General features: G+C 41.5%; 1 protein-coding gene across 2 annotated transcripts in view; it reads left to right on the top strand.

Annotated features, from left to right (window-relative positions):
* The window catches only part of EPG5 (ectopic P-granules autophagy protein 5 homolog), a 2,535,958-nt gene that overhangs the window by 1,013,893 nt on the left and 1,497,000 nt on the right, over positions 1 to 25,065 (top strand). For both annotated transcript variants that reach the window (XM_044078183.1, XR_006365599.1), the window contains exon 18: positions 22,185 to 22,329. In XM_044078183.1, coding sequence (XP_043934118.1) covers positions 22,185 to 22,329 — 145 coding nt within the window. The remainder of the gene's footprint in view (positions 1 to 22,184; positions 22,330 to 25,065) is intronic.

Here is a 25,065-nt window from a genome sequence, read left to right as displayed (position 1 = left end):
TTCAGAACCAAAGTCTTTAATAAAGCTAAGTACCCCATTGGGGAAACTTTTTCTTGCCTCAGACCGATGTCAGTAAAAGTTAATAATTGTATTTCTTGTGGGAAGCAAATACCTCATAAGGAATTTCATTCTTACTGTATTCCATGCCTAGGCCCAGATCATGACGTCACTAGTTGTTGTCGGTTTTGTGCTAGATTTAACAAACGCACTATTAAACGTTGGTTTGATTTTGCTCGCCATTACTTTGGGCGAAGGTTTAATTATACAATGCCATCGGAACAACTGACGACCAGAATGCACAAAAAACGCAAAGATAAAGATAGGCCAGTCGCCGGTTCGCCGGTTTTCAGTGAGGCACTTTCGCAGCCCCCTGACACCCGCTACCTCAGAACCACAAGCCACCACCGACTCCCACGTGGAGGTGCCTAGGCCTCTAGATACTCAAGGTGTTGGACCAACGGAGATTAACCCTTCAGATGAGTCTGGAACCGTTGAGCAGGCATCGGCTTCTGAGGGTGTTTTCAGGCCTACTCAACTTACCATTGCAACTACAGCCAGGACTAAACCTACATTAAAGACAAAAAAGCAAGTACAGCATTCACCTGGGCAGGCCTCCATGCCTAAAAAACAGATGCTCAAGATGGCCGAAGACTTGATAACTCTGATCAGGGGTTCACATCCCCCTCCTGATAAAAGGCCTAGGCAGGATACAGATTATGATTCCTCTGACCAGGTTTCAATATATTCAGATTCCTCTACAGACCTGGGATATTCTTTACCCCCCCCCCCCCTCCAATGAGGATTCTGATGCTGAAGAATCAATTCCTTCAGCTTCTCCTCCTGAGGATTATTCTTTTGGGGAAACTTTACATACCATGAGGGAGCATTTCCATTGGGAGGGCCAGATTTACTCAGAATCCAAGAAAAGGCTCAGAGACTTTCTTTTACTGCCTCAGCACAGGTCCCTTGCTATTCTGCCAGTTTTGGACATTGTGGATGATGTCTTCTCTTATTCTAGTTTAAATCCTGATTCTTTACCCCCAGCTCCAGTCAAGCCAGACAGGTACTACAGAGTTCCTGACTCTCACAAATTTCTTTATAAAACCCTGTTGCTGACCCAGAAACTATTTCCTAGGGTCCCATAGGGGTTAAGGCTTCCACGGCTAAGAATCCGGTTTCCTCAGATAAGGACTCTAGAGCATTAGACAGATGGGGAAAGAAAATTTACACCTCTGCAACTTTAGCAGTGAGGACTCTAAATTGCCAGTTTCACATGCTCAAATTATCAACAATACTTACTGTCTCAATTAAAACAGAAAATGAGTACAAATGCAAAACAACCTGACTATAAGGAAATGCAGGATTTATTGCATGCAGCTGAACAAGTGGGAAAGCATACTTTGCAATGTGGTTTTGATTCATTAGAAGCTTCTTGTAGAGCAGCAGTTACAGGATCTGTGATTCGAAGGCATGCTTGGTTAAAAGAACAAAGTTTACCAGATCATGTTAAGGCAAAATTATTGGATGCTCCTTTGCAGCAAGATAATTTATTTGGTATTAAGGCAGAAGAGGTATTAAAGAAAATGGAGGATAAGGCAAAATCTATGCAAACAGTGAAGGATTTCTTACAGGTACAGCCACCACGATTTAGCAGAAATTGGCGTACAAAGAATTGGTCCTTTCCAGTGTCAGACAGGCCACAAAGAGGCAGATACAGATGCCCAATAGGCAGATCTCAGCCACAAGGACCTTACAGACCATGACAGCGGGGTGCTTCAAACCCAAAAGTAGGTGAGGACAAGTCACAACCTTACAGGAAACAGTCCCAATGACTTCCCCCTTCCAATGCCAAACTATTCCCTTTTGGCAGCTCCCTTAGGGGGGAAACTAGCACTTTTTTCTCAAAACTGGCAAGCAATCAACCAAGACAAATGGGTGCTGAATATTGTGTCTCAAGGTTACAGGTTCCACTTTCACACTTTTCCAAGGCTAAAAGGAATGCCAGACCTGCCACAAAATCAATGGGCAGAGGCACAAAAACAAATTTCAGCTCTCATGGACATGAGAGTTATTCAAAAAGTACCACAGCAGGAAAAAGGACAAGGATTTTACTCAAGACTCTTCCTGGTACCCAGAAAGGACAAAGCCTGGAGACCCATTCTGGACCTTTCCATTCTAAATACTTACCTGGATGTTCCGAAATCCAAAATGCTGACACTACAACAGCTCCTTCCCATGTTGGGCAAGAAAGCTTGGCTTGTTACTTTGGACCTCAAAGAGGCATACCTGCATGTCCCTATCGGACAAAATTGCAGAAGATACCTCAGATTCATAGCTGGTTCAATGCACTACCAATTCTCTGCACTGCCCTTTGGCTTATCTACTGCGCCCAGGGTCTTTACCAAGTGCCTGGCACCAGTAATTGCATTTTGCAGACAAAAAGGAATTCAAATATATCCATATCTGGACGACTTTTGATACAAGCAGAGAGCAAGGACATTATTCCACAGCATCTGGCATTCATAAAAAGATTGTTAAGTTGCCTAGGGTATACAGTAAATGAAACGAAATCAAAACTAGTGCCCTCACAAGAGATAATATTCCTGGGTGCCAGCTTAAATACAACGGCCCAGATGGTTTATCTCACGCCAGACAAACCAGGACAACTGACTCAGTATTTTCAATTGATGGCAACAAAGTCCCAACTCCCTGCAAGAAAAATTCTGCAGGCCTTTGGATTCATGGCATCCTGCATACTACTAATTCCATATGCAAGACTGCATATGAGGAAATTACAATGGTACCTAAAAAGTGTTTGGTCTCAGCATTCCCACAGCTTGGAGACAGTAATACCAATAATTTCCTGTCTACAATAGGAGTTTCGATGGTGGGCACAGGCATGTCACCTCAACAAGGGTCAGCCTTTCACTCTTCCCACAGCCAGGCAGACTTTAACAACAGACGCCTCGGATTACGCCTGGGGAGCACACACGGCAGGAAAATGTATTCAGGGCAAGTGGACCACAGACCAAATGCATCTTCACATCAATCAAAAAGAGATGTTGGCTGTACAAAATGCCCTTACAGCTTTCAAGGATCTTCTGCATCCAGGACAATTACTGTTAAAGACAGACAACACCACTGTAATGTGGTACTTAAACAAACAAGGGGGCACTCATTCTTACCCCCATCTGCAAGCACAATTCCTGCCAGGAAAGAAAAACACTCTAGTAGACGACTTAAGCAGAAACATCATGGATCCTCACGAGTGGAAATTAAATCCACAAATTTTCATCATGATAATACAAAAATGGGGGTGCCCGGATATAGATCTTTTTGCCTCACCACTGAATTACCAACTACAAAAATTCTGTACAAGGACTTATCACACACAAGCATGGAAAGTGTATGCCCTTTTGTTTAGCTAGAAAAGCCTACATGTTTATGCCTTCCCACCTCTGGCTCTTCTTACAAGGGTACTCCTAAAAGCCAGACAAGAAAAACCACAGATGATTCTGATTGCTCCAGACTGGCCATGCCAGCATTGGCAGCCAATCTTAAAGAACTTAGCTCAAGGCCACCCTTGGATTTTGCCTCAAATTTCACACCTTCTGACTCAGCAAAACAATCAGATTCTGCACAGTCAGCTCAAAACCTTAAGTCTGGCTGCATGGCAGATTCATTAGTCAAACAGACTACTTCTCTCTCTAAAGCTGTTATGGATGTCGTTTTGGAGGCCAGGAGGCCTAGCACCAGGAAATCTTATTCAGGCAAGTGGAAGAGATTCTGTGCCTGGAATCAGGTTCAAAACCTTGATCCTCTGGTCCCTAGCATTCCTCAGATACTACAATACTTGACTGAGATGCTGGACAAAGGACTATCCTTCTCATCCATTAAGATTCACGCTTCTGCCATCTCGGCTCATTACAACACATATCCTCCTGTTTTCTCTCACCCATTGCTAAAACAGTACCTCAGAGGGGCTAAAAACATAAGACCGCCCCGGAGAGCACCAACACCAACTTGGGACCTCAATTTCGTTTTGGAAAAGCTCACTTTACCTCCTTTTGAACCAGCCAGTTCAGCAGAGTTAAAATATATATCATGGAAAACTGCTCTGCTTCTGGCAATAACCTCAGCACGAAGAGTCTCCGAACTGCAGGCACTAATGGCAGTGGAGACTTTCATCATTTTCCACCAAGACAGGGTTTCTTTAAGAACAAACCCTACCTTTATGCCTAAGGTCGTATCCAGTGTGGCTCTTAACCAAACAATTCACTTGCCAACATTTTATCCAAATCCCCAAAATAAAGGGGAGAGACTTTTACATTCCTTGGACATACACAGGCAATTGCGCTTCTACTTGGACAAAACAAAAGCTTTCAGAAAATCTGAACAATTGTTTGTATCATATGCTGCAGGATCACAGGGAAAGGCTATTTCAAAGCAGACCATTTCAAAGTGGATAGGACACTGTATCCGGTTCTGCTACACACAACATGGGAAACCTGTACTAGTAATATTAGACCACATTCCACCAGGGCAACTGCCACTTCTACTGCCTACCTTAGAGGAATACCTACCAAAGATATCTTGGAAGCTGCAACTTGGAGTTCAGTGCATGCCTTTACCAAGCATTACCATTTGACTCGTTATTCTAGATCCAGAGCTAGCTCTGCCACTGCAGTGCTGCAGGGCCTTATAGCCACACCAAATCCTCTATAGAGCCAGCCATCCAAACTCAGCTTTGGGATTCTACCCAAGTGTAATGACTGCAGCAGTGAAACACAATGAACACAGTACAGTTTTGTACCTACCATAAATGTAGATGTTAGAGTGTCTTCAATGCTGCAGTCCAGGTTACCCACCCGCCAGCCCCTCTTTCTTATTTGAGACTAACCTTTACTACCTATGTGGTGTATTTGCTGGTTACTGAAGGTTTTATTTTTACATTTTTGGTATGTTTTATTAGCAATATGTATTGCCTACCATTTTTGGGGGCGCCTGACATCTGGGGCAAGAAAAACTGAAGAAAATGGTGTTGGTTGCTTCTTATATACCCCTGGCGCACTGACGTCAGGGAAGAGGCGACAGCAACTGACGCCGGACCAAGACTTTGGAACTCGGGCCGACTGAGGGCCCGCCTGATGGCAGGATAACCCAAGTGTAATGACTGCAGCAGGGAAGACACTCGAACATCTACATTTATGGTAGGTACAAAACTGTACTTTTTCTGCATCTAGTCCAGGGAGTTTTTGTTTATAAAATCTAGGAATTTTTGTCCGTATTTTACATTGGTGGTATAGGTTCCCAAGTTAATCATTTGATAGATAAAATTGGCTAGGATACCAGTGTTCCTTCTTATTTAGGAATGTTGTTATTTTCTGGAAAAATGGAGTAGGTTCTGTAGCACCCTAGGAGCTTATAGCTGATCTTAGTTAGTGTGATTTGATTGTCTATAAGCTCCCCTTAAGGGTCTTTAGGTATCCATCTTGAGGTAATGGTAACAAATTTGAATATGTCACCATAGTTTCCAACATGTACAAATGAGTGGTAAGCATAACATGGGTTGTGTACTAGACAAGATAGGCTAACACTTGAGACAAGTTGGGATACAAAATATGGGATGTGATAGCTAACTGTAACAGTGCATTGCCTAATAGCATTATATTACTAGCACATACAAGGTTCATATTGTGTCTCAAATACTGTATGTTCTGGCATCTTCTTTGATACATTACTTCAGAAGTGTTGATGGCAATGTTGATGCATTGGTGATACATGTCTCTTTTCTAAAGGAGCTGACGTAAGGCTTATTAAGACACTTTGCACACTGTGATCCTAACCTGTTTCCCTCCTGGAACCCTGGTCTCTTCAGCTGCTTCTTAAGAACTGGAATGCATCCAGGAGCTCCTAGAGGTGTCATTTGTGGCCTTTTTCAGAAGATCATTTGGAGACCCATGGAGGTCATCCCTAGCTGTGATGGAGACTACCTGAGTTGTTCCAAAGAATGCTTCTCCCGCTGTGTTATCATCTAAGGACTTGTTCACATTGCAGGGTTAGTGTTTATAGATCAGTAACACCGTGGCTATATCACCCAAGAAATGTGCCACCCAAGGGAGGTTTCCTCACTCAGAAAAATATGGAGACTAGCTTGATCATTCCCCAGAACACTGGAACATAATGTGGAGGTTGTATCTGGTGTTGATTAATCTACATGTCATTAAATAAAGATGATGTTTCTGAACAAGAAGACACACCCATAGTCAGATCTCCAGTGTGCACTGGTTTCTCCTCAGGAAGGAGCACACCCTTCTTCATGAGGATCTAACTTCTGGCAAACTCTTCAGGAAGGATGATTTGCTGATTGGTTTCCAAGATGCCATCATTGATAAGTGTACACAGGAGATGAAAGCGTGCTTGGTCCTTAAGACGCCACAGCAAGTCAGCCTGGAAGACTCCTTATAAGCTTCTGACCATGGCTGATATATCGTATAAGAAGCACCATCCCTGTTGGGTATTTTTTCCTTTGTAGAGATATGGATTCTTTAAGTTTAGTGGATGGCACAGGGTTCATAGCAACAGTCCACAGCCTAATGACTTGCCCCAAACTAAGTGATCTAAACAGCTGAATTTTGGAGAAAGAAGGAACATACTGAATCCGGCCTGGTCCTTCATATTTCTTTTTGTTTAACACCATTATAGAATTATCACTTAAGACACAGGCAAACATACATTTATATAAAAGAAAACAAACCATACCAACAAGCTCCCAGTTACAAATATTACACATCACATGTATTCTTTTGTGTAATTAACATACTTTTATATAAAAAATATCAACAAGCTCCCAGTTACAAATATTGTACATCACATATATTATTTTATGTAATTATTGTCAGTCCAACATTATATAAATTGATCAGTTCCTGACTTTCCTTAATCCTCACGTCTCCTCCAAAACATTATTTTGCATATATTGTTCCACAGTTTCCATTTTTTCTATGTCATTTTTCTAAAGATTCCAGTTCCAGTTTCTTTTATCCATGTTACAATATTCGGTACTTCAAATACAGTTGGTTTAGACTTTAGTTTCCATTTTGTAATACAGTAAATTGCTTTTTCTGGGTAGTTCAGATCTAATATCCCAACTCAAAAGAATAATTTCCTTAGTTACGACTATTTGTTCCCTCAGTATTTATGACAAAATACTCTGTAGGATATTTTTAAAATCTACCAACTCTTTACATTCTCAAAAATATGTTTCAATTGCATCTTTATTCCCCATCACATGTAGCATTTGCTACCTACTTTAGGAAAAATTATCTGAAGTCTGCTTGGCATATAAAATACCTACACAAACATTTTTAAGGAAAATTGCTAAACCTTCTAGATTCTGTTGCATTATTGGGAAGCACACAGATGTCCTATTGTTCTTCTGTAAATTGTCTTTTAATTCTCTCTTCTAAATCTTTTCTATCCTCCTCTCATTGATTCTTATAGTTGTTATCCCTTTTTTAACAGCAGCTTCTAGCCTCAGCCAAAAACTTCACCACGTGTGGTCTATCACTCCCTTTCTCTTTGCCTGTACTCTATCGGTCCCTTTTTGGAAGTCAGGCTGTATCATGCAAACTAAAATTTTGTTTAGTGTCATCCCACTCTGTTTCCTTTCCCATGTTTAGATCTTCAGCATTAAATTACTGATACAGTAGCCTAATAAGTTTGGGTCCCAATCCCACTATAACTGGCCGGCTTTTCAACGCTTAAGGTCATCTTCTACTTGCTGTGTCAGAAGCTTGAGCAGAGCTCCATATAAAGACAGTGCAAAAATCTTCAGAGCTTTTTTGCTGCCGTAGTGCACTCCTTCAGAGGCTTTGTTGAACTGTTGGTCAGCTAACAATCCTTCAAAGCTGAGTAGATAAGCCCCTTGCTGAGGAAACATTCCAATATTTTATTTTTCTGATAAAAACTAGTATTATTTGTTTAAAAACATTTTTTTATACAAGGAATGTAGTTTGTGTGCACTGTCATTCTGTCATGGGGGATTTGAGTACTCTGAATGCCTTTGGAAACAATTTGTGTTTTATTCTGTTGAACTTTATTTATTTTCTTGTATAGAGTTAGTGTTTAGGTCTGGGCTGGTACTTTGGGGGGTGAACTGTTTTCTGGAACTAAATGTGTCAACTCTTGCAGGCTGTGGTAACTGTCTTTGAGGCTTCATTTGCAACTGGATCTATTGAGCAGTTAGTGATCTCTTTGATTCTTCCTTCCCCATCTGCCAGAAGAAAAGAACTGCCAAGGGAGTCTTTGAGTGATGGGTTAGCTCCTACTCTGGCTTAGCTGCCAACGGATGATTCTGCTGTGGTCGATCTTAGTACCTCAGACCACTCATTGTTTTCTCTGGCCCTTCTGGTGTAGCACCTACAGCCACTACTGACATGGGGATAGGCACATCCTCTGTAGTTGTAGGATTGCCCTTCACTGGCAAGGGAGAGCCATTCTTGTTGGACTTGGGTAAGAGTCTGGTGTTGGGATCTCACCTTTCCCCAAAAATAAGCCCAATCTCCAAGACAGTGTGAATGGATTAAGCCTGCCTTTTTCTGGGATTTTCCTATAAAAAGAAAACAAATAAAAATAAAAATGTTCCTATTTCTATGGACAGGGAAGACTTCTTTAGGTTTGTTAGGTTCATAGATTCATAGGTAGGTACTAGGCTATTGGCCCTAGGGCCTATACAAGCATAGCAAAAAATGTACCCTGGCTTTCGCCACCCAAGAAAATTATTTTCCTGTGCCCCTGTCAAGCAGAACCACAGAAGTGATCCCCGGGTGAATTTCCTATTACCCATCCAATAATCAAGATTTTTCTTGAAGAGTGCTAATGAGGAGCTCTGTTTGACATAGATAGGTAGTCTGTTCCAAAGTATGGGAAGTCTCAGGGACAGGAATCTATCCCTCCAGCATGTTCTGTTTATTGTGGTGACAAGGTTCATAGGTAGGTACTAAAATGGATGCTCGTAAACTTAGGTTTCTGTTTGGATTCATCGATTAGTATTAAGCTAACTGCCCTTGCAAAGCATTTTAAGCTTAGCCAATTATCCCTTGTGAGACTCAAACCCTGCACCTTGTGTTTGTAAGGCAAACATATTAACCATTAGGCCACCCTTCTAACCCGGAATTGATTTCTCCTTTTTCTATGCCCGTTTCCCGTTAGATCATAAAAGTAAGACTTCCCTACCTTTCTTAATATGATTTTCAGTGAGAAGAGCACGAGGGAGATTGTTGTACTTCAGGGCTCAGCTGTGAAGCTGAAGAATCTGAGTAAAGTGTGACGTCACACTTTCCTCCAGAAGACTTATCTTTTTTTTATACCTTATCTAAAGTAAAAGAAGTATTTTATTGGGTACAGCACCTTATGTCCATGAAATGTATTATGATTTGTTGTATTTAGATATTCCCCACCCTACAATTGTACCTGCTCTGGAGAATGTTTTCCTTACAGCTTGTAGTCTTCCTGAAGTCATCCTCCTGTTCTTGAGAAGTCTGACCAGTTATAAGGTTCCTCAGAGTCACAAATTTTTCTTTCCGTATTCTAAAGGAGATGTTGCAGTGATATGATTATCCCAAACTGCTTTAGCTAGACAAATTGCTAATGCGAATCCTATTATGTCTGACAGGTATGAGAAAGCTTTTGGTAAATTTTGGAAAAGCGCTTGTTCTTCTGTCAGTTTAACTTTCAGAATTTTAAATGATCAAGTTCCTATGTTAAAGTTTTTACTTCTGTCTTCTGAGTACATGAAAAGGCAACTGTCAGCCGTCCCGTTTCTGAAGTGCAAATGTGTTTAATTCATCTTTTGTTTCTGCTTCTTATGTAATTAAACATGCCTTAAACTGTTCTTGTGGTCCTTCTGATACTCCCTTCAAGGTGGCCAATTCTTGGTCATTTGCATAATTACAATCTCAAAATCTTACTGAAGTTGTTAAAACTGAAATTTTAAATTCTTCCCTGGATACTGAAGTTCTGTTTGGCCCTTCTGTAGGTGAGGTACTTAAGAGATTTGATGAGAGGGGGAAAGTTAATTCAAGGAGTGACCATATTGTTCCATCCATTCTTTTTAAGACAAATAAACATTTTCCTTCTACCTCTACTCCATTTTTCAAAAAGCAATTTAAGCAACAAGATGCAGAACAAACATGATTTTAAAAAGCAGTGACAAAAAGGCGCCTAAAAGAAAGGAAAGCCCCTCAAAATCAAGGACATTCCAAAAAGTCAGAATGACTATTTGCCTCTTCAGTCTCCCCCGCCCCTTCCCACTCTGACCGTCTTTTTCTGTGTGTGTCTCTCTCTCTCTCTCTCCGAGTCACTGTCTTCCTTTGTGGCACTAGAGTGTTTTAAACAAATAAGTTATTCAACAGGGGTACACTTGGCCCTTCTTTCCAGAGAATTCCTCTTTGCACAACAAACCAGTTATCCATGTTTTCCCCAGTTCTGGAAAAAATTGTCTGATATTGTTAATCCTCGTTCAGTCCTTACATGTGGGTATCGGTTCCAACCTCGGAACCGAGCCGGCCATCTTCCAAGATCGCGCCAGCTACAAACTTTTGAGCTAAAACCTCTTACCCAGAATTCCCCTCTCCCTGTTACCTCAGATTTCGTTTGCCACATCGCCATTCGGTCGTGTCAAGCTACTTCTCTTGAGCTTAGTACAGTATTTTTCTTCATTCTAAGTTCTAAGACAGCTTTTTTTCACAGAAAAGTTATTAAATAGTTATCTCTTACCTTATCGCATTTAGCGGCTACCCTTTTTTGAATCCTTTTCAACTCCTTTCCTCCTTTTTACCGCGAGGTAATTCCTTTTTTACCATCGTTGGTAAACCCCTTTTCCTTCTTACTTTCGGGTATTTCTTGTACCATTGCTGGTACTTTTCTGTTTTTTTCTTTCTTTCCTTAACAAACATGACAGATAAAAAAGGTAGTCCAGGGTTTAAAAGATGTTGAGATTGTGGCCATAAATTACCTTCTTCAGATGCACATTCCCTGTGTGTCTATTTCTTGGGTGTAACTCATTTAACAGTTGACCCCCCTTGCGGGATTTGTAAGAATTTCTCTAACAGGATGTTAATTGAGAGGAAAATAAAATTAATATTGAAGGAGCTACTTAAATCTCCTTTTTCAGAGACTATTTCTGGGTCAGAGGCTTCAACCCCTCCAAGATCCCATAAGAAAAAGAGTGATGAACATAAGGCCAAGTCTCTTCCTTCGTCCCTGGCTGGGGACCCTCAGGAACCGAGACCCAAGAAAGCTAAGCTTTCCAGTTTGGATTTGACTTCTTCATCTCCAGCGCTTTCGGTGCCTAGGCCTTTGGCACTGAGGACATCGGTGCCATCTGAGACCTTGGCACCAACTTGTGTGCCCCATACCACATCGGTACCGAGGAGCTCCTCGGTTCAGACTCGATCACCGGCACCGACTGTCCAATCGATGCAGACTGTTATGACGTCAATGGATGTTTCAATGTCCATTTCCTTTTCATCTCCGACAACTTACCCAGCGCTGACTACCCTCTCGGTACCGACCATTCAGTTTTCGTCACCGATGTTTTCGGCTCAGGCCTTAGCACCGACAACCACTTTGGTACCAACTTCATCATTGGCGCAAACCACTCCTTCGGCACCGATGATTTCTTCAGTGCAGACACCAGTAGTTCAGTCCATTACAGCTCCGTTGTTCTCAGTGCAGACCACCTCCGTGGTGGGCACTGAGTTTGCTCCATCCTTGGATAGACCTGACTATCACTCAGCCATGTCCGTGAAATTCGCTAGAAGCCTCTCTGAACACGATGTGTTGCGTTTTGTGGATCAAGTGCTTTTGGCCAGAGGTATCCTGCCCCCCCAGGACCTATCCTTCCTCGGGATGTGATCACCCTTTACCAAAGACCCCCTACTTATTCTCCTCCTTCATTTCCTTTGAAGCCCCTTGATATACCACAGTCTTCCCCCACTACAATTCCTTTTATGGACCTCACTAAGGAGCCGCAGATGCCTTTGTGGCAGGAGAGTCTTGTCATGGCCCAGGATGTCAGCTGTGGCGGACGTACTTTGGCGTTTCACAGCCATCCAGGGACTCCGAGTCGGCAGGCTGAACCACTTAGGCGATGGGTGACCCCTGCCCTGGCCCCCATCCCTCTTCACGTAGACCGGCCTTCCAGCTTATGGAGAAGGCTTTGGCATTGGTTGATGATCCTGTGCTATCACTCTCCCTGCCCTCCTCTGGACCGCAGTGTACACAAGTTGCTCCTAGCAGACACTGGGCGCAAGGGCCTCAGGACATACTCCCACAGGGGACCCCTTTTGAGCTGTCTTCCCCAGCTTCTCCCTCTGAGGAAGATCATCAAAAGAGCTCATGCAAGAGGAAGCACATGGACTCCACAGAGGAGTCCCTTACTGAAGACACAGACTTTGATGATGGGAAGGGTCCCATTGATCACCCTCTGAGGTATACTTTGGTGATATCCTTGAAATCCGTAAACAGAGAGGTGACTGGCAGCCCTCTAACCTGACCTGTGAAGAGTCTGTGTTCCTGCAGTCCTTTCATGCCCAGCCCCCTACCTCCTGGGTTACTCCACCTGCCGACGACCTTGTCTGGCTCATCATGCAGTGTGCGTCGAAGGCTCCTGACACCGTTCAGGCCATTTCCTGGAGGCCAGATAAAATTTTGTCCCCTCCTGCTAGTGATCCCCATTGGTCCAAAGGTCTTCCTGTAGATGCTTTGGTGGTGGCAGCTGCAACTAAAAAGGACCTGGCGGAAGAAGAAAGCCAGACTGTCCATCTGCCCAACAAAGAGTCCCGGGCTCTGGTCAGAATAGGGAAGCATACGTTTGCATCAGTGACCTTTGCAGTCAGGTCCCTATTTACCAAGCTTCAAAGAGACTTAATTTCTGAACTCTCTGAAACTTTGGCTAGAGCTGTGTCTGATGAGGTCTGTGACAAAGTGCCCTCTCAGCTAGCCACCATTGAATCGATATCTAACTCCTCCATGCGCCTGATATCTCAAGCATCAGAAGGAGTAGTTAGAGCAGCGGCTTCAGGCATTGTTCTGAGATGACATGCTTGGATGTGCTTGTGTAATTTCGCGGAACCCTTCAAGGCTTCCTTTCTCAATGCTCCCATCGAAGCCTCGTCATTGTTTGGACCCAGGGTTAAAATCACACTGGCCAGATGTGAACAGGATGGTAATACCATTTCTGCTTTGGGTGTCCGTTATTCTTCCCCTCAATGGGCTTTCTCCAGAAACCAGAAGAGTTGGAAGATATGGCACAAAAAGACTCAAGGTTCTTTCCGTGACACACAGGCCGAGTTCTCCCCTAGAGGCAGAAGGGGAAACTCTCAGTGAAGATGCACCTTTCAGGGCAGAGGGGGTCTGCGTAACCAGGGTTCCAGGGATTCTTTCCCTGGCCAATCCTACCAGCGCTCCTGAAGAGCGGCCCAACTGCTTTCCTCAGGAAGTGGTTGGAGGTCATTTCTCTTTGTACCCTTCTGCCTGGCTAACCATTACCACCGATTATTGGGTACAAAGGATAATAACCAGAGGTTATCATATCCCCTTCGGCCTTTGTCCCGCTCCCCTAACAAGCTTACCCGACGTTCCACCCAGTCAAAGGGAAGAAGCAGCGTTAGAGATTTCAAAGCTGCTAAGAAAAATAGTCATCCAAATAGTCCCTCCAGACCAGATAGGATCCGGATTTTACTCAAGACTATTTTTGCTGCCAAAGAATACTGGGGACTGGGGACTGGGGACCAATTTTGGATCTCAGTGTATTGAAGAAGTTTGTAAAAGTACAGAAATTCCAGATGGTCACAATACAGTCTATCCTTCCTGTTTTGGAAAAAGACGATTGGATGTGCTCGATAGATCTTCAAGATGCGTACTACCACATAAAAGTGGACAGACCATCAAGAAGATTCCTTCGCTTCTGTGCGGGAGCCAGTCATTGCTAGTTCAGAGTACTCCCCTTTGGACTCTGTACAGCCCCCAGAGTGTTCACAAAGTGCATGGCAGTCATCACAGCTCACTTGCGACTACAAAGATTCCAGGTTTTTCCATACCTAGACGACTGGCTCATCTCCGCCCCCACCAGACATCTATTGGAGGAAGTTCTGGCATACTCTCTCCATACTGAAGAAAGGCTAGGCGTAACCATAAACTGGTAAAAATCCAATCTCACCCCATTTCTGTCCACAGAATTCATAGGGGTCATCTTGAATACAAAGAATAGCAGAGCATCCATTCCAGAGCACAGAATTCTAAGGATAAAGCAGCAACTGATTCCAATCCTTTCAAGGGAGAAATCTACAGCTCATTCTGTTCTCCAGTTGTTGGGTTCCATGGCAGCCTCCATTACGTTTGTCCCCCTGGCCAGGTTTCATATGAGGCTTCTACAATGGCTACTGCTCATCCAATGGTATCCCTTTCAGTACCCTCTTTCAGCCAAGGTACAAACAAGATCTAAATTTGTGGATGGCGCACAATCCGTCACAATGGTCTCGCCCCTTCTCCCCCCAACAGCTCAAGCCTACAGTGACCATGGACACCTCCCTAATGGGGTGGTGGGGCTATTTCATGGACAGACAGTCCAAGGTACTTGGTCCGAAATGGAGGCCAATCTGCATATAAATGTTCTACAGCTGAGGGTGGTGCTTCTGGCGTTGCAAGCATTCCATCCCCTGCTGCTGTCTGGGACTATTGGGATACAATCAGACAACATGGCGGTGATCAGGTGTATCAACAACAAGGTGGAACCAAATCTTACCCACTCTGTCGAGAGGCCATGAAGATATGGAAATGGGTGATGACTACCAACTGCTTTCTTCTAGCAACGCACATTCCCGGGAGTTCCAACGTGATAGCAGACAGACTCAGCAGGTGTATTCTACAACCTCACGAGTGGTCCCTGAATCCCTTGATAGCGGTGGAGATTTTCAACTGCTGGGGTCTTTCTTGCTGTGACCTGTTTGTGTCCCCGACCAACTACAAATGCAGCAACTATTTTGCCCTGATTCACCCTCCAGGACAGTCACCCAGGGACGCTCTAGTCCATGATTGACCCTCGGGTCTGCTTTATGCATTTCCACCTCTCCCCCTCACTCCCCAGTTTCTGAAGAAAGCCCGCCGGTTGAAGAGCAAAGTAATCCTCATAGCACCATATTGGCCTCGTCAGATTTGGTTTCCCTTCCTTTGGCCTCAGCTGCTAGATCAACCGTGGATTCTCCATCCATCCCCGGTGTTGATCTCCCATCCGTAGAATCTGATTCACCCTAACTTGAACAGCCTGAAGCTCACAGCTTGGCTCCTTCAATTCCTTTGATTGCCAGGCAGAATGATCTTTCTTTGCCAGTAAGTGACATTCTTATTGCATCTCATAAGTCTTCCACCAGAATTACATATCTCAGCAAGTGGAAAAGATTTACTTTTTGGCTGAAAGAAAAACAAGTAAATCATTTTTCAGCACCAGTGTCAGTAGTACTGGAATATCTGTATACCCTATTTCAGTCCGGTCTATCTGCCTCTACCATTAGAGTTCATTTGGCTGCAATATCTAATTTTCATGATGGTGTCCAAGACTCTTATGTCACACAAATTATGCAAGACTTTCATAAAAGGCGTGAATCATCTAAGACCCCCTTTTAGAGAACCTATTCAACCATGGGACCTGTCATTAGTCCTACAAGCTTTGACAATGCCACCTTTCGAACCAGCTTCTTCTTGCGACCTCAAATATTTGTCTTGGAAAACCTTGTTTTTTGTCACCATTACTTCTGCTGGACGTATCTCCGAGCTCCAAGCCTTATGCATCAAGAGACCATATTTGATTTTTCATAGAGATAGTGTCATTGAGAACTAATCCTTCCTTTCTGCCAAAAGTGATCTCTGAAATGTCCATTAATCAAACCATTGAATTGCCAGTTTTGTTCCCCAATCATTCAAACAGAGGAGAGTATTGCCTACATACCCTAGATATTCACAGGCAAATTTGCTTCTACTTGAACAGGCCTAAGGCTTCTCGTAAATCAGACCAGTTATTTTTGGCCTATTCTGGATCTAGATTAGGATGTGCTGTTGCTAAGGTCACATTGGCTAAATGGTTAAAAGACGATGTAACCTTCATTTATAGAAAATGTAATATTCCATTACCTACCACCATAAAGGCTCATTCTACAAGGTCGGCGGCAGCTTCTGCTGCCTTCCATGCCAGAGCCTCTTTACATGACATTTGTGCAGCTGCAACTTGGGCTACTCCTCATACCTTCATCAATCATTAAAAATTGGATTTGGCCTCCAGGCGAAGAGCATCTTTTGGTTCTGTGGTGCTCCAGAATGTCCTTCCATGAGAGACTCCCGGGAATAAAGGTAGCTGGGCACTCTGTCTCACATGTAAGGACTGAACGAGGATTAACAGTATCAGATAAAGAAGTTATGTCTTACCATAACGTTCCATCTGTATGGTTCATCCTTGTTCAGTCATTACGACCCTCCCTCCTTCCCCCTCCTGTGGCTTCTAGTGGATCTCACCATCCGGTTCTGTTAGGTCATTTGAGCAGAGGTAGCCCCTACCTTCTTTTGACTTGCAAACTCAATCTGAGGTAACAGGGAGAGGGGAATTCTGGGTAAGAGTTTTTAGCTCGAGAGTTTGTAGTTGGCGTGAGCTTCGAAGATGGCCAGATACCCACATGTAATGACTGAACGAGGATCAACAATACAGATGGAACGAAGACATAACTTCTTTTTATTTAAGGCTGTAGTAACAGTACCTGCCTGCCAAACTGATTTTCTGTTGCCAAAGAAAGAAGGACTTGATGCCTTTGCTAGACCACTTCTTTTGTCGGTCTTTTTTTGTCATGATCCTAAAGTTCGAAATGTTATCCTCCCAGACCCTGTTACTTCTTGTCTCCTTACCAGCTTTCAGATTTTTTGTGTTTGGCTAACATTGTCAGTTATCTGTCTTACCTTTGTACTATCTACTTCTCCAAGGGTATTTACAAACTGTCTGGCTGTCCAGTAATTGCTTTTTGTTGACTTCAAAGCATTCACATTTTTCCATATTTGGATGATTGTCTTAGATTTTAATTATTTACTGGCATTTGATTACTGGGAAAGTCCACTGGGCCAGGCAGCCCATTTTCAGTGGAGGCCGGGGGAGAAATGCTCCAGGTTATACATAAAAACAGAACAAATTAACAGTTTACAAGATTTGCATACAATAAGTTGCTTGAAAATAATACAAAAAATAATAAAACAGATGCATAAGGATCAAAAATCAATAAAATTCAAGAGTATAGGTACAGTATCTAGAACAAAATTTACAATAGCGTGGAGTATTGATTTGAGCAGCATCAATAAGGCATTGGACAAAAACAAGGAAATACATAGACTCCAACGTGTAAACCGGCTAAATGTTGGAGTTGCATTATACTACTAAATAAAATGTAGAGGTGGGATGCTAGAATAGTAGCTTTCTAGGAGAGGAAGGAGTCTTGGAAATAGAGATTGGTATGACAGAGAACTTGGTAACAGATCGGATATATTAATACCACAGATAGTAAATATAGGCAGGGGCTAGAGAACGACTTGACTGAGTTCAGTGGACAAATCAGGTAATGGCAGAGGAGGAAACAGAGCAGTTACATATCCAGTTGGAGAGGAATTGGTTTTGAAGAGCAGTTTTAAAGTTGTTAGGATTATGTTGAAGGCGGATGGCTGTAGACAGCAATTCCATTTTTTAGCCATGGTTCAGGAGTATAATAGCTGTCCTGCTGGTAATCTGGGTTTATGGTTCAGGAGTATAATAGCTGCCCTGCTGGTAATCTGGGTTTAAGGGCTTGAAGAAGCTGCTGCTGTTCAGATCGTAGTAGTCTAGTGGGGTTGTAGGGGAACAGTAGTGAGTTTAGTGCGGGTTAGAGTTGAGGTTTATAAATAAGTTTGTGAGTAATTGTGAGCTGAAGTAATAATAAGTAGTGAGGAAATTCGGGCCATTGCAGTTTTTTTAGGGCAATACAGTGGTAAGTTGAGTGGCGGGTGTTTGTACCGAATTTAGAGATCTTGTTGTAGCACGTTTCTAATTTTGATTGTAGGGAAGGCTGCAGATCGGTGAACAGTGGAGCACCGTAGGTTAGAGAAGGCAACAGGAATGTTTGTGCTAAAGTTAATTTGGATGGCAGGGAGAGGAACTTACTAAGTCTGTAATTGTCTGTAAAGCAGCCCTAGTTTCTTATGGGTCTTAGATATGTTATTTTGAGACTCTTTGCAGACACTTTTACCACTTGTCAAGAGTCCTTGGCAAATGTTCAAAGTCTTCTACTCAGTCTGAGTTTTCTTCAAGAAAATTTGTAACTGAATTTACAGAAATCTTCTCTCTTCCCTTCTCACAGAATTTTTTTCTGATATGTCAATTAGATTCTACCTTTCTTCTTCCAGACAAAATAGAGATGTTCCAAAAGTTCTTCCTGATTTTTCCAAGCAAAGCTAGTAATCTACCAAAGAATTTCTCAGGATTCTGGGGTACATGGTTTCTGTGATTGTTATGATTCCAATGAGAAAAATCCAATTGTATCCTAGGTCAGTTGGGATACATTTGCACATTTTATCTTGTCATATCCCCATTTTGGGATTTGTAAGGAGAGAGGTTCTTTGGTGAATAGACCACTTATCTTGGAATCCAGGTCTTCCATTCTCCTTTCTGCCTCTTCTTCAGTCTGTTGCAATGCATGCTTCAGACCTACCATAAGGAGTGGTTTTCAAATGTGTGAAAGTGCAAGGTCTGTGGAATAAGCAGTACAGGTAAAATGTTAAAGGCCTAAGTCATCTCTTGTTTCCTGGACCTTTTTTAAGTTTTCACATACATCAGCTCAGTGGTGTAGCAAACGTGGGGTACCAGATCTTACCCCTTTTACAAACTTGCTTTAGTAGACTGGAGGTAGCAACTCATCTCAGTTTGACTCTTAAGGCTTCATACATTATGTCAGTGCAAAACATTATGGCATACAAGCTAAGCAAGAACAGGACAGACCCTCATGATTGGAAACTTCACCCTGAGGTCTTCCAGAAATTGTCCCAGCTGTGGAGAACACTTAAAATAGGTCTATTCACCTCTTTTCAGAACAGACAACTAAGAACATTCTACTTCAGGATTCCTTGGTCGCAGGCCAGGAAGATGGGTGCATTCTCATTCCCATGGATGGGCATATTCCTCTGTTACACTTCACTCTTTCCAGTGATAATCAGAGTTCTAACAGTTCAGAAGGACTTTCCAAAGAGTGTGGTGGTGACTCCTTTTTGGTCCAGGAAAAAGTGGTTCTCCCATCTTTTAAAACTCGCCAAAGACAATTAATTACCACAGGCATCCCCTCAGACTGGATTTGAAAACTCTTCAATTGACTGCCTGGATGATGTAATTTTGATACCTCTTTAGACACTTTTTTTCCCTGAGGAAGTGCAGAAGGTATTGAAGGAGGCTAATAAAATGCTATTAGTAAATCAAGTATGTGTAAGTGAAAAAGATTTCTGGTTGCTGCCATTCCAAGAACCAGGGCCATTTTACGGCCCAGTTGTCTATGATTCTTAGATCATTTGTGTGGGTTACTGTCCTCTGGCTTCTTAGATTTCCATTGTCATTATCAAAAGCTGTCTTCTGCATATCAGAATTAATCTGCTTCATTAAAGGTTTTCTTTAACTCTTAGTATCTCTTTGAAGAAAGCCACTTTGTTGACTGGTTTAGTACCACAAGGCTAATGGCCTGTTTTCAGAGAAGACCCCCTGTCAGGATAACAGAGAAAGTAGGCTGACGCAAAGCTTGGAAACTGACTGCCGTGGATGCCACTATTCTGCAGTACCTGCTCCTGCAAATAGGAGAGAGGGAACTCGCTACCTGTTCCCATCCCCGAGAGTAAATCAGGGCACATATTTTCCAGTTTTCTTCTTGCAGTTAGCAGAGAGAATTAAAGTAAAGAGCTGTTATTAACAAGATCCTTGCTGTAGTCCTGGATGTGATTTATTCAGTCTCTGTTTGCTTACTGTGTGATTATGAGCAAGTCGCTTAACCAGTCAGTGCTGTGAGATAGTTGAGCGTGGACTCTGAATGGTCTTCTGGGCTGCATGCCTAGTAACTGTCTATCTTTGAACTTATGATTTGGTTGTCCATGTCAGATTGAGTGTCTGCAGCACCAGTACTGCCAGCTTATATTATCTATAGTTCATTGGTTCCTAGATTAGTATTAGGCTAACTGCCTTTGCAGGTCATTTTAAGGCTAGCCAATTATCCCATGTGATTCTTACAATTAACATATCCTGTTGGAGTTAACTGTCACCAAACCCTTTCCAAGGTCTGTATTTATATATTATTAAAGTGATACTTACTAGATCAAAACACAGATATTTGGAGGCGACCCATGTGTTGGGATAAAGCATTTAGGAGCAGCTGCTGTCCATTATTAATACATGGACTGAACTACTGGATCAACTCTTAAGGTTGTTTTGTCAATGTAGTAGTCCCCCAGATGAGTTGAAGTTCCACAGGAGATGACACATTTTTTTGGTGTTTAGCTTTAGTCCATGAATCTGGTACCAGTTACATTATTTGTTTGAGTCAAGCTTTCCTGTAGGATGGGTGAGTCCTTTGGTGATTTGATCACTGCTCCTAGCCTGCAGTCATCTGTAAAATTAATTAGCTAGAGAGCCTTTGGCTTGACTTTTAGTTCTGATAAGTTGATGCTGAACAGAAGGGGTCCTGGCACCAGACCTTGGGAGACTCCAGTGGTGAATGGTCTTTTCATGGAGGTAACTTCTCCTATTTTGATCTCCTGCATCCTATCTGTGAGCCAGTTGGTAATCCAGTATGTGATGAAGATGTTGATTTCTAGTTTATTAAGGTATTCTCTGTTTTAATGAGGGGTTTGTGTTGAAAGCCTTGGCCAATTTGAGATAGGCGATGTATACCATTTTACCTTCATTTATTGCTTGGTATCATGGTTGTAAAAAACAAAAAAAAAAAAAAAAAAACCTGCAGGCTTGTATCTAAAGTCTGAGATCACAGTGTGATCTTTGATACTCGTGTAAGACCTTTGGAGAAACTGGCATCCATCATCTCTTCCTAATTACTGTCAGAGGACTGTCACCTCAGGCACCTAATCGACACTTCCTGATAACTTTTCTGTTTTAGGTCATTCCTTGGTTTCATAATGTTTCATCTATTGCAGTGCTTTTTAACTGAGGTTTCCTGACTCTGTGACTGACCAAATGTTGCTGATGTAGAACTCTATTGCATGGTTAATTAATGATGTGCTGCTTCCTGTTATGATCCCTTTACTTCTGTACCCCAGGATTTGAACTGGTTGTCACTTTACTTTCAGATTCTTTTTAAGAGCCTGGTGGTATTAGTTTTCACCCTGTTTGACTTCGTTCCTTATCTTTATCCAGTCTGCCAACTGTGCCATTATTGGGGTGCTAGTGGTTCTCTGGGTGTGGCTTCAATCTCTGACTGTTCAGTTCTTTCAGACTTTGTGCTTGTGGAATTTAATAGTGGCTTCTGGAATGGCCCAATCTGCACTAATTCAGATGATCATTAAGAACGCCTGTTCAAACTTGTATATTCTGATCATGCACTAACCTAAACTTAGTTATGTCTCTGTGTTTATTTTAATGGTTTTAAATTATTTAATATAGTATGTTTAATATTGAACATATAAAATTATGTAAGAGTCTATGCTTACCAGTTTCGTAAGTAATTGTAGTGGTCTCCATGTAGTGTCTTTGCTTCCTTAAAGCCCAAAGTCAGTCAATAAAACATTAACTGCAAAAATAGCTGCATTTATTATCAATGTTTTGCCCTCCCCCCCCCATCCACATTTAAATTCTGTGTTTAATATCACTTTGCTGATTACTTTACCAAGAAAGTGTAATACTCTTTGTTTAGCCAAGCATGTTACTTCCAGTGGAGGATAAACATTGCTTATATCCCCTTTCCCTCAGTTGTAAGTAATTTTCTTTTGTTTTATACTTAATATCACCTTTTTTTAGATTAGAAGGCTGGATGCAGAAGGGCAAAAAATTTGGCACACATTACTGATTGCTATAGTGCTTCAATGTGCATTTAATTGAACAGGTAAAATTGTTTGGAATTTTCTTTGCACAGGTTTTTATCTTGCATTCAGCACTTCATCCAGCTAGACAGTGGAGTTCCTCAGGGTATGACTCAACAGGTTACTCAAAAAGTTACACAACACCTAACTGGAGCTAACTATGGAGATAATATCAGGCTGCTTAACAGCATGATACAGGTAAGGAACTGCTACATTTTTTAATGTTTTCCTTCCTATACTGTCACATATTAATATGCTATCACTGCTAAATATTATGATTCATACCAGATTGAGTTTATTGTTCTAGAAAGATTATTGATTGAAATGCTTTTCGAGATGTCCATGCTGACATTGTGGGAATCCATCAATGGCTTTTTCATGCCTTTAAGCAGAACTGGGGGACTAGTCAGAAGAACTATGTTATGCCTGTAGGCTAGTCAGGTTACCGAAAAGATCCAAGATGGCAAACGCTTAATTCTTGTGCTGTTTTGCTGTTTTAATGTGAAGTTACGTATCCTAGAATGTCAGCAGTCTGTTTAACCCAGTTGAACACTACAGGATTTTCAGGAAACTTATGTATACATCAAGCAGAACCGGCTTGACTTTCCTTGCGTACATAAACTGTCTTAAATAATCTAGATCACTGGATGCTGCTAAAGCAGGGTTAGCAGAGTATGTTCTTCCATATCACTGTTGCACTATTCCTCACTGAAGGGATCTCCTGCCAAGGATAGCCAAACATCTGGCCAGTATACCAAAGTGTTTAGATTGTGTAGGCATCATATGTCAAACGTATGCTTCCCTTGTAGGGCATATGGAATAAAGGTGACATACGGATGTAAATACTCAGAACATCTTTGTCACCAGTGTAAACTCCATTATCGAATATTGATCTGAACATCTGTCTGCTGTGCTGGTTATTAAGCCATCTTCAAAAAAGTATACCGTTGGGGTTTCTTCTCTTTTTTCTGTATTATTGTTACATGTGTTCATGTCATCCAAGAAGGGAAAATGTCAGTATGGGAGGCAGATTCCCCATAAAGAAGATTATGACTAGTGTCTTCTTTTCCTCGAGGTGCTTCCCATGATCATAAGCAGTGCTCTGTCTGTCAAGCGTTTGTCCCCAAGACCCTCCTTAGTCACTTATCTTCCCTCTCTGTATACTTTGAGAACCAGTGCCCTAAATTGTTAGATCAGGATGCTATGGCAGAATCCTCTGGTCTGAAGGGACGGTTGCCTTCCAAGAAGAAGGCCAAACAGTCTAGGACCGATACATTTGTTGTACAGCCTCCACTGGACATCTGTTTAGAAGATAGTGAAAGCCCTGAAGAACATCAAACGCTTGCTGCCATGACCCTGTTTGAAGATGGCATGGATCCAAGTTCTTGCACATTCTCTGAGGCTTTTCATATGTTTGCTCCAGACATTAAGGGGGAACCACAGCTGATTATTTCCGAGGGGACTGAGGGTGATTCCTCAAATCTTAGTTTGGGAAGAGATTCCTATTATGATCATTTTTTTAAACAATATTATTGATTTTAAAGAAGTAAATATAAACAATTACATGTTCTTTTAACATAAGGATATTTACAATTCAAAAAGTGTTCACATAAGCATTCACATAACAATGTTTAACAAATAAAGTGAAATTACTAAAACTATATACAAAGACATCCATTAGATATCATTACGTTGCCTAGTATTTGATTATTTCATACATATATATATATATATATATATATATATATATATATATATATATATAAAACACATAGAGAGTTTGAAATTTGATTTATAAGATATCATTGTCAATCTCTTTTCAACAACAAATTCTGTAGATTAACCCATATATGATAGTTATAAGTTTTTCTAGATGTTCTAGATGTCATAGTTGCAATCTGCAATTGACACACTTCCATAGTTTCTTGTTATAGTTTTCCTGGCTACTGCCATTATTGCACAAAGTAAGGAATGTTTAACTTTTTTACACAACCAGGTATGGGTATATTGAAGAGTACTAATGATTTGGTCAAAATAAAATTATCTGTGAATATTGCTTGTAGGAGTTCTTTAATATTTTCCCAAAATGCACTTAAAGCAGGGCAGTTATAAAACATATGGTTCCAGTCAATGTTTGTGTTAGACTTACATCTGTTGCAAATATTTAGTTAACCATTAATTTTGTTCATTAGTTGAGGAGTGTAGAAAGATCTATATAAAAATCTCCAGGAATATATTTTCCATTTAAGTGAAAGTATTGTTTTCCCTGCAGATTCTAATATATTTGTTTTATCTAGAGCCCTTGGAAGTGCGTTATTAACTGTATAAAAATGGTTCCAGAAATTAGCAGGGCAACAATATGTTTCTTCTCTGATAAGTCTGTATATAAATGCCATGTTGTCAGAATAAGTTTGTTTATGTTGAATAACTGAATTATTTCGTCACTAATTTCCAAACCTTTTATGTTTTTATTTCCTCGTATATCGTTAGCCCGTGGTTCCATTATGAGAGTAAACAGTAAGGGAGATAAGGGACAGTCTTGTTTTGTTCCTTTAGTGATGAGTATTTGAGTCGATGTGTATGATCCAATTTTGGTATAAGCCAGAGTGCCTTTATAAAGATGTAATAGTAATTAATAAAATTATCTGAAAAGTTTAAACATTGCAGTAATGTGAACAGATAATCCCAATGTATCGAATGCTGAGTTAATGTCAAGACTAACCAGAGACAAAGTTTTTTTTTTCTTTCTGTGTGAATAATCAATTAAAATAAGAGACCGTTTGATGTTATCATGTGTACTTCTATTCGTTACAAAACCTGTTTGGTCATCGTTAATTAACTGGGGTAAGATTTTTTTTAGTCTATCAGCATAGATGTTCATAAAGATTTTGTAATCAATATTTAAAAGAGTTATGGGCCTATATGACGTACATA

Source organism: Protopterus annectens, chromosome 1.part1 (genome assembly GCF_019279795.1).
Source record: "Protopterus annectens isolate FY-2018-M chromosome 1.part1, PAN1.0, whole genome shotgun sequence".
NCBI classification, from domain to species: Eukaryota; Metazoa; Chordata; order Ceratodontiformes; family Protopteridae; genus Protopterus; species Protopterus annectens.
Note: the sequence above shows the minus strand (reverse complement) of the source record. Positions and strands in the feature narration are given on the sequence as shown.